Below are 10698 nucleotides of genomic sequence, written 5' to 3'. Positions count from 1 at the left end.
CTCGGGGGCCATCCAGAACGGAGTGCCCACGAAGGTGTTCCTCTTGATCTGGGTGTCGGTGAGCTGGCCCGCCACGCCAAAGTCTGCCAGCTTCACATCGCCCTGCTCCGACAGCAGCACGTTGGCCGCTGACAACATGGACACACACACACACACAACACACACACACACAGGTGAGTGAGTGCTGCACTGTGCAGGTAGGACTCCTGATTGGATGCTGGGAGCGTGTGAGTGTGACTCCTGATTGGATGCTGGGAGCGTGTGAGTGTGTGACTCCTGATTGGATGCTGGGAGCGTGTGAGTGTGACTCCTGATTGGATGCTGGGAGCGTGTGAGTGTGTGACTCCTGATTGGATGCTGGGAGCGTGTGAGTGTGACTCCTGATTGGATGCTGGGAGCGTGTGAGTGAGACTCCTGATTGGATGCTGGGAGCGTGTGAGTGTGACTCCTGATTGGATGCTGGGAGCGTGTGAGTGTGACTCATGATTGGATGCTGGGAGCGTGTGAGTGAGACTCCTGATTGGATGCTGGGAGCGTGTGTGACTCCTGATTGGATGCTGGGAGCGTGTGTGACTCCTGATTGGATGCTGGGAGCGTGTGAGTGAGACTCCTGATTGGATGCTGGGAGCGTGTGAGTGAGACTCCTGATTGGATGCTGGCAGCGTGTGAGTGAGACTCCTGATTGGATGCTGGGAGCGTGTGTGACTCCTGATTGGATGCTGGGAGCGTGTGAGTGAGACTCCTGATTGGATGCTGGGAGCATGTGAGTGTGACTCCTGATTGGATGCTGGGAGCGTGTGTGACTCCTGATTGGATGCTGGGAGCGTGTGTGACTCCTGATTGGATGCTGGGAGCGTGTGAGTGAGACTCCTGATTGGATGCTGGGAGCGTGTGAGTGAGTACCTTTGATGTCTCTGTGGATCTTCTTCTCAGAGTGCAGGTACTCCAGCCCACGCAGGATCTCCCGGAGGATGGTGGCGATCTGGGATTCATCTAAGGCACCTGGCTCCAGCTGCACACCGGAGGGTCAGAGGTCAACTTCCTCATTCAAGAGTTTGAGATTTTAAATATACAGTTTTTTTTGTTTTGTTTTTTAAAGGCCCGTACCAAATCTAAAGCCGAGCCGCCTCCTAAGTACTCCATGATGATCCATAACTTTGCATCCTGGAAAACAAAATAAAAGAGTGTTTGATGATGGGCAGGCGCTCTCCTGCTATGGCTGCTGGAAGAGCAGGAAACAGCCGAGTGGAGGCCTGACACACCAGCCTGCCGTGTTCACCGTCACGGTCCCTGCAGCACTCCACACACGCTGGCGTATCCTTCTGAAACGAGGCTAAAGCCCTTCAGCCAGCCCTCCCCCACCCCAGCACAGTAAATTACCCCCGCACACGTGGCGACGGGATGGACATTTGGGTCACTTAAGGCAGGCAGCTGCATGCATCTATGCGTTCTTGAAGGCAGACCGGTTCAATAATGCACCACTTGTGCGCTTTAACAGGGGAAATGACGCCCCTTGGGTCTGTAGCTTACTCTGCCTTCATTAGACTAATTAAGGCGCACACACACACACACACACACACACACACACACACACACACACACACACACACACCCCCATACGCCCCCTCCACACACACACCCACCACCGAGACACACAGTTAGTCCACAGCCTTGAGCTGCATTAGACCTTTACTAGAGGACCAGCTAGATGCCAAACACAGGCTATAAATGACAGAAACGCTCCAGTGAAATAATATGGTGGGGGATCAGTGATGCTCCAACTCCAACTGTGTAGCCTGCTGGCTCTGTAGTGTGCGGGTGTGAAGCTAACTCCCCTCCCTGATAAGCAGGGTGTGTTCCTCTGTCTCTCACCAGGCAGACCAGAGGGATTCACTCACCATGTCAACAGCACAGTGAAGTGGCCATTATTTCTGCCCCACATACTGTCGCGTCACGGCTTACATGATAAATGTTCAGTGTGTGCGTGTTGGGTATTCTCTATGGGTACGTGTATCTGTACATGGTCAGGGCTCAACATTAAAAAATGTGGGCACTCAAACCCACTGGCCCCACCAGGCCAGTGGGTTTGAAACTTACTGGCCCCAAGACAATTTTTACTGGCCCCCCCTCCAAAAGTTGTAATTTAATCATTGTTACAACAAAACAAACGACTTCTAAGTTGTTCTTATTCTGTTAACATGTTTAACCATTTATTAAACACATCCTGGATATAAAAAGAACAAAAATGAAATCACATTTCTAGTGATAAAAAATAAAAAGGTAATAGTCAGCAAAACAATTGACTTTTAACCTCAAACATGACGTGCTCTCTTCCCTGCTGACAGCCATCTCTGCACAACTCTGTCAGGCTGAAACTGAAACCTCTGGTCTCTCAATGCTAATATATAAAAGCTTCCATAGCATTTCATCAGTATGATACTAAATACCCAAGTCGACACTGTGATGTTGAGATACGCTGTCTGCGTAGTGACGTAAGCACTGACTAGTGGACAAGGTTAGTGCAGTTCAAGAGGATGTATGAAGCAGATGCATGCGAGTGATGTCCGTCAGTAAAGCATCCAAGTCAATCTAACTGTCTCGTTATTGAACAAACCACAATCGACACACGGAAACATTACAGACACCATTCTTCTGCTGCAGTTCAATAGTCTGGGGGAACGAGGTGAACGGCTGGCCCGTCTTAATTACGTGATATGCTGTTGTTATAAGTCGTGCAATAACACGATGGGCATTGACATTTAAATTCATGACCAGCATGGTCAACGGCCTGAAAGATGGATTGTCAACCATCCGCTTAGCTGTCACGCAAACCAGGTGCTGTCTGCTAGCATGGCTGGTCAGGGATTGTTTTCGAAAATTGTCAGTGCCTGTGTAAAAAGATCCACTTTTGTCTGCTTTAGACGGGAACATACGACAGACGACACAGTGCATCTTCGTTCCATAAAAAAAAAAGCTTCCGTTTGAGCTTGTTGCTCTACTTTGCTGCCATTGTCACTTTATTGTCTCGCGCCAGTTGTTAAAAAATGTATCGGGATTAGAGAATTACAATTTGACAACCACTCGTCACACACTACTCAACTCTTGATTTGCCAACTGTGCGCCCCACAAGCTGAAGTTATTTATGCATTTAGCAAAACATATGAAGGATGTTAACTTTTACAATGCAAATTTTTTTTTCAATCAATAATTTGCAGTGTGCTTCTAAAGTGCTTACGTCACTACGCAGTGAGTTGCTAGTTTAACTGAGTGAGTTGCTAGTTTAACTGTCCCTACGTTACTTTTTACTGGCATCAGGCCATCGTTATTGTCGAGCCCTGATGGTCGTGTGTGTGTGTGCGCGCTCACGTCAAGACCTGCTAAGCTTTCCTATGGGTGTTATGGAAGATTTGTTTTTTGTTTGGTTTAACAAGAAAAATAGTTTGTAGAAAATAGTTTTCAAGTCACGCTGATGTTTCTAATGGCTTGGTTTAGTGCACTGCTCTTATGGTTTCTGTGTCTCCAGACACAAGTCTACTGGTGCAATGCTTTCTAAACCGGGTATATGCTTTTGTAACCGGGTATATGCTTTTTGTGTGTGTGTGTGTGTGTGTGTGTGTGTGTGTGGGGGGGAGGGGGCATGTGTGTGTGGGTGTATGTGTCCTGCCCACCTGAACATGGACACACACACACCAGTGTTTCCCACAGATTAGAAAGCAATTTGTGGCGAAAGCAATATTGTAAACAATTTATGCATATATGCAGGTAGCAACGCTAGAGCTAAATAACTATTTAGCTGGTCGGCTCCATGACGACGGGTAAGTAGGGCTCGTGAGACTACTCACCAAAAGAACGAAGGGGAACCCACTTGTCTAGCAGATTAAGACATGTTCGTAGGTACCTAGCAAAAAGTAGCCTCAACTTTCCTAGACTTTTAGCTACGGTACTAATGCTGAAGGCTAGCTGATATTGCATAGTGTCGTTGCTAACATGTGCTGACGTTGTGACTGTGTGTGTGTGTGTGTGTGTGTGTGTGTGTGTGTGTGTGTGTGTGTGTGAGAGAGAGACGCGTGAGTGACAGAGAGATGGAGGGAGAGCAGGGAAAGGAAATGCAGCTGAACGAATACGCTGCGGGTTTTAAATATTGTAAAAAAAAATATATAATAATAACGAAACGCAATATGTGGCGGCCGGTGTTGATTCTGTGGCGCACCGCCACAAATTAGTCTATGTGTGGGAAACACTGCACACACACAGTGTGTACGTCTCTCTATCTCACACACACGCACGCACACACCCACGCCTCCACCTATCAGCGCAACTGCAGCGCAGCCCCAGCGCACCACCCCCTGCTAGTGAGCACTAACACTGCTGCTCTGTCGGACACACCTAAGCCCCCTCACATGGAGCCTATACTCCACATTCACTGGATGCTAATGAACTGACCTGAACCAGGGTTGGGAATGTGATGCAACATCTACAATCCTGTACACTCCTGTTCGCACAGGACCCTAACAGATGGTCCAACTACCCCCCCCCCCCCCCCCAAAAAAAAAAAAGACTGCCGATGTTTGTTTTATTTCGCCCTGGCCTTGCATGACACAAGCCTGAATTGCAAAGCCTTCCTGCTGACGAGCATCGAATCCCATGCCAAAAAACAAAACTCCGTCAAAGTCTACTCCCACAGCCAACATGAATGATTTATTGACCCACATATTTGTCGAGATTTGTTTTTCTTGAACACGCCCCTGAAGAACAAATCTCGGCCCGGGGGGGGGCTAGCCTCCGCAACCCGAGTGGTGCGACGTGCTGTACAGACACAGTGAGCGGGACTGTGCCCGTCTTACCTTGAGATATGAGCCGTAGTATTTCGTGACGAAGGGGCTGTCGCACTGACTCAGCACGGTGATCTCCTGCTGGATGTCCTCGATCTCGTCCTCCGCCTCCTCCAGGTCAATGATCTTGATGGCCACCACTTTCTGCGTCCGGTTGTCGATGCCTTTGAAAACCTCTCCGAAAGAGCCTTTGCCTATCCTCTCCAGCTTGGTGAAGAATTTCTCTGGGTCGGCTCGGAAGTTCTGCAAAGGAAGGAGAGAAAACGAGGTCATTCCAAACGGCCTCCTTGGAGACAGAGCCCAAGACGGACTTTGTCAAACCACAACCCCACCTGTTTGGAACCCATCAGGCTCGGTCTGGGCAACATTCACGGAACCGCCGACTTGAGACATGCGTTCAACTGACTATGAAGTGGCAAAGGTCCCACGGTTACGCAAGGCCCTAAAGCTATGCATTTACAACCTGGTATGAACACATCTTTACACAACATGGCCGTCTACATGCAAAGACCCGTGCCTCCTTGTTTACATGTCACTGGGCCCATCGTGGAATGCTATAATACAAAGGAATGTCATGGAAGGGGTCAGGATCTCATGGTAAAGTCTCCTGCCCCAGGGCTGAGACATGCCCTAGGCCTCCTGCTAAGAACCAAGCAGCTTTAAATTAGATTAGAAAAACGTTATTCCCAACAACTGACAGACACAGCAGCAGATTACTGAGCCGCATACCTGCTCCTGGGGTTTTCATTTTGTTGACAAACAAAAGCCTTCTGTCACAAGACCCGTGGTGCATTTGGGTCGCCCATGTCCTTTTCTTACAGCCGTGTGTGTGTGCCAAAATGTCTACACCTACCTAGGATAACACAACTCCTGGTACACACGTGTAAAGGGTTCATTTTTACTAGCAATGGAATTCAAAATGTTGGGACATAATATGCTAGACCAAAATAGTGCAAATTCTAAAGAATAAGGTTAGGCTATATACTGTAGTGATAAGAAGACTAGACTTAACAGCAACTTGGGTTGAAAAGATAGCAACCGCTCCAGCTTCTATATACAGTTAGGTCCATAAATATTTGGACATTGACACCATTTTCATCATTTTGGCTCTGTATACCACCACAATGGATTTGAAATGAAACAATCAAGATGTGCTTTAAGTGCAGACTTTCAGCTTTAATTTCAGGGTATTTACATCCAAATCAGGTGAACGGTGTAGGAATTACAATACATTTTATATGTGGCCCCCCCCTTTTTAAGGGACCAAAAGTAATTGGACAATTGGCTGCTCAGCTGTTCCATGGCCAGGTGTATGTTATTCCCTCATGGGAGTTCGTTATTTCATTGACAAGGAGCAGATAAAAGGTCTAGAGTTCATTTCAAGTATGGTATTTGTGTTTGGAATCTGTTGCTGTCAACTCTCAATATGAAGTCCAAAGAGCTGTCACCATCAGTGAAGCAAGCCATCGTTAGGCTGAAAAATCAAAACAAACCTATCAGAGAGATAGCAAAAACATTAGGTGTGGCCAAATCAACTGTTTGGTACATTCTTAAAAAGAAAGAACGCACTGGTGAGCTCAGCAACACCAAAAGACCCGGAAGACCACGGAAAACAACTGTGGTGGATGACAGAAGAATTCTTTCCCTGGTGAAGAAAAACCCCTTCACAACAGTTGGCCAGATCAAGAACACTCTCCAGGAGGTAGGCGTATCTGTGTCAAAGTCAAAAATTAAGAGAAGACTTCACCAGAGTAAATACAGAGGGTTCACCACAAGATGTAAACCATTGGTGAGTCTCAAAAACAGGAAGACCAGATTAGAGTTTGCCAAAAAACATCTAAAAGAGCCTGTACAGTTCTGGGACAACATCCTATGGACAGATGAGACCAAGATCAACTTGTACCAGAATGATGGGAAGAGAAGAGTATGGAGAAGGGAAGGAACTGCTCATGATCCAAAGCATACCACCTCATCAGTGAAGCATGGTGGAGGTAGTGTTATGGCGTGGGCATGTATGGCTGCCAATGGAACTGGTTCCCTTGTATTTATCGATGATGTGACTGCTGACAAAAGCAGTAGGATGAATTCTGAAGTGTTTCTGGCAATATTATCTGCTCAGATTCAGCCAAATGCTTCAGAACTCATAGGACGGCGCTTCACAGTGCAGATGGACAATGACCCGAAGCATACTGCGAAAGCAACCAAAGAGTTTTTTAAGGCAAAGAAGTGGAATGTTCTGCAATGGCCAAGTCAATCACCTGACCTAAATCCAATTGAGCATGCATTTCACTTGCTAAAGACAAAACTGAAGGGAAAATGCCCCAAGAACAAGCAGGAACTGAAGACAGTTGCAGTAGAGGCCTGGCTGAGCATCACCAGGGACGAAACCCAGCGTCTGGTGATGTCTATGGGTTCCAGACTTCAGGCTGTCATTGACTGCAAAGGATTTGCAACCAAGTATTAAAAGTGACAATTAGATTTATGATTATGTTAGTTTGTCCAATTATTTTTGGTCCCTTAAAAAGGGGGGGGTCACATATAAAATGTGTTGTAATTCCTACACCGTTCACCTGATTTGGATGTAAATACCCTGAAATTAAAGCTGAAAGTCTGCACTTAAAGCACATCTTGATTGTTTCATTTCAAATCCATTGTGGTGGTATACAGAGCCAAAATGATAAATTGTGTCAATGTCCAAATATTTATGGACCTAACTGTATATATATATATATATATATATTATATCTTCCCTTTAATGCAGACACAAAAGAAGAGTCATCAAGGAACTAGTCTAGCTTGAGAGCAGAAATGATGAGCAATAAGGGGGAGAGGCCAAAGCTGGGCAGATGAAAGAAGCCGAACCAAAGTCCTGTCACAACAGCAGGGTGGTCACCCAGGTGAAACCCCCCCCCCCTGTTGGGTCTGACCTCCGCAGTCACAAAGGGAAAGACAACAAGGGCACTGCGAGTCCAGATTCCACATGCTGGGAACTCTCCGCTGTTCCCACAGTCAGCAGGTTTGCACCGCTGCTAAACCTCCCCCTAAAACCATATGTTTTGATCCTCTCCCGGCCGCGCCACCCAATTGTGCAGTCTACAGCAGCGAGTCAGCAGCACCCTGAGGGCTGAGTCTCTCTGGGCCTCCTTCAGCTCCACGTCTACCAGGTCTAATATCTCCCTCTGGCCCCAGGCTGCTCACCCCGGCTCCAACCCCACGTTTGCCCCGAGGCACACCAGGCTGTCTGTTCAGGAGCGCCCAGACCGGGGTAAAGCATGGCTGCATTCATGCAGCCGAAAGCTACACACCCCCCCAACAAGAGATGGCCAGGCATATTATTGTCTGAATGGGTAATGACCAAGTGCCCTAGTTTATGTCAGATAAGTCACGTCCTGGGTTGTAGCTTTCTTGTTGACTGGCTACGCACAAAAATCTTAGGTATGTTAATGCAGAACTTTATGCGCAATTCATGATTGCTGCGACAAATGCACGCCTCCCTTGTATTAGATAGAACTGTGTATTTTGGGCAGTATCCTTGTATTAGAAGTGACTGGGAGGCTGATGCCTGTATTCCTTAAATTCATTCAGGGATGTTTATCTTGCAGCCAACAGAAAGGTGTTGACTGGCCAGACCCCTTTTATTCACAACTTGAGAAAAGACATTTAATGTGTGACAAAAGCACGATTGTATTCTGGCCAAGTGCAATAAAGGAACATTGTAGGCCAATGTAATACATAAACCCCATCAAGTGCGAATGCTGCATATTGAGGTGGATATGTCGGCATCGTCTGGATCACACTGTCAGACCTGGCTTTGGTACAAGAACAGCAGCAGGCTACAGAACAGGCTGCATCACACGGGGCCAATCTGGCTAGCTACCGTTCTAACTGAACAGTCTGTCCTTCTCCTGGGATGGAGAATCCTCACGAATCCAACGACAATGTTCAGCTGCATTTTCCCAACAACTAACTTCACAGAAAGTTCCTACTTGGAACCGCAAGCTATCAATTCCATGTATCACTTTTCGTGTGGAGCTCAGCATGGCTAGACTTAACAATGATGAACTATTCATATGTCAATTAAGGCAGTAACGCAGACTTACCTGCATCCCAGGTATGCTGCTCTGTATAGGAGAGTGAGCCATACTTTCCAGCTGTTTCCACCTATTTCAAGAATGACCAAAATCTCTCACTGAAACGCCTCGTCTAGCCTGCTTGTAAAATAGTTAGCCTGCTAACGTCCGCTAAGTAATTAGCAAACTAGCTGGCAAAGTATCAGGGATAGTCGCTCAAGAGTTTATTGATGAGACGACCACTACATATGTTTAATAAACTAACGTTGCTCAACAAGAAGTGTCTGTTAGCTAGCTAGCTATCTGCAATGTGGCTCTTCTTCCGCAGATACTAGTTGGCCAGCTACCTAGCTAGCTAGCTAGCAAGATAAATCTTCAGCAACGAACGCTGTTTGTTCGTTTCCTCGGCAAAGTCTGATGAGATGTTTTTACGAATTTCCTTGGAACAATTTGCCAAAAGACAAGTGTTTGACTGTATATTTCGAACAAGTTGTCTTCATTGTTGTCCTGTCTTCATCACTTTTCTTTGCCCTCCGCCATCTTCATGTGCTGTCATCCTCACAATGAAAGGACCAATCAGATTCAAGAAAACAGCAGCGCACGTGTCGTCATTCGTTCAGTAAAAACTTTTTTTTTCAATAAAACGGTCTAAAATATTTTAATTATTGGGTGTGCTCAAGCCTTCGGCGAGAGCACAACCTTTGTTCTCTCACATATATATTTATTAATGACTGCACAGACATATAAAGAATATCTCTGGTTTCGGCAGAGTCTTGGGTCTCGGAAAATATCCTTATTTTTTGGATTGGACGTACAGTTTTGCGTCTAGGTTAACTTGTTTGAGGTGTGGATTCTAGCTACATTTCTGTTATTCTCTACCCTCAGCGCGTTAGCAATCATAGCTGCACCATCACTGTGGCAACGACAGACACGCACCACTCAGTCTCTCACACAGGTGATTGGTGCGTTTACTTGACCATGAGAAACCCGATTACTAGCAATTGTCGGTTTATGCCAATTATACATTACTCCGTTTAGATGTGTAATTAGTTATGCGATTACTCGATACACGCGTCTACATGATTCTTTTTTATTAATCGTTGTATGCTCCACGGACAAAACTTGCACCATCATCCTTCTGCAACAAAGTGTCGCCGTGTCTTCCTGTATCGGCCCTACTGCTGTATGTTTCATTCCATCAACACATTGAATCCTACTAAGAAAGCCGAGTAAACGCACTCAATGTTAGGCTACATCTGCTACTGCTATTACTATCCCAACTATAATTTCAGCTGTTAAAATGATAATATTCTTGTTACGACTAGCTAGCCTACTTCTTCTTCTGTTTAACAGTTCAGCTTTCAGCTTCTCCCGCATTGTAGGCTATTTTAGCTCTTAGCTTTGTTAAGATGATGCAGTTCAGCTTCCACACTGCCTCTTTTGTGTGGCTCACACATTTTTGAAATTCATTTCAGCTTTCAGCTTGCGGGTATATTCTCATTTCTCACTTCTATACTTTTTAAAATATTAAGCTTTTTGTGCAAATTATTCTCCCTTTAAAAGTAATGGTAAATCCTTTCAAATCATTGTTGGAATGCTGCTCCAGCCCCTTTCAAAAATACCTTTCGGTTGCTTTGAAGCTTCAGCTTATAACTTTCTACTAAATTTTCACTATTTTCAGCTTTTTTAGCATGGTCAGCTATCCCCATTCAGGTTTTCAGCATTCTCACTGCTGTTTCACAGGAACAGCCTTTTCTAGTTATTATTTATTTTTGCCCCCCTAAATCTTTGTCAAT

The 10698-nt window shown here is 45.9% G+C and overlaps 1 protein-coding gene across 1 annotated transcript in view; it reads right to left on the bottom strand.

The window, feature by feature from the left end:
* Positions 1–9465, bottom strand: part of stk24a (serine/threonine kinase 24a (STE20 homolog, yeast)) — an 18269-nt gene extending 8804 nt beyond the window's left edge. Inside the window, exons 1-5 of the mRNA XM_062457772.1 lie at positions 8933–9465; positions 4845–5075; positions 1108–1164; positions 904–1012; positions 1–128 (exon numbers count right to left, since the gene is read on the bottom strand). The exon at positions 1–128 is cut by the window's left edge and continues 30 nt beyond it. Coding sequence (XP_062313756.1) covers positions 1–128; positions 904–1012; positions 1108–1164; positions 4845–5075; positions 8933–8974 — 567 coding nt within the window. The 5' untranslated portion in view covers positions 8975–9465. The remainder of the gene's footprint in view (positions 129–903; positions 1013–1107; positions 1165–4844; positions 5076–8932) is intronic.
* Between the last annotated feature and the right edge of the window lie 1233 nt (positions 9466–10698).

The sequence above is a fragment of the Osmerus eperlanus genome, chromosome 3 (genome assembly GCF_963692335.1).
Source record: "Osmerus eperlanus chromosome 3, fOsmEpe2.1, whole genome shotgun sequence".
NCBI lineage: Eukaryota > Metazoa > Chordata > Actinopteri > Osmeriformes > Osmeridae > Osmerus > Osmerus eperlanus.
The sequence above is the reverse complement of the archived record's forward strand: the minus strand, read 5'-3'. Positions and strand labels throughout refer to the sequence as shown.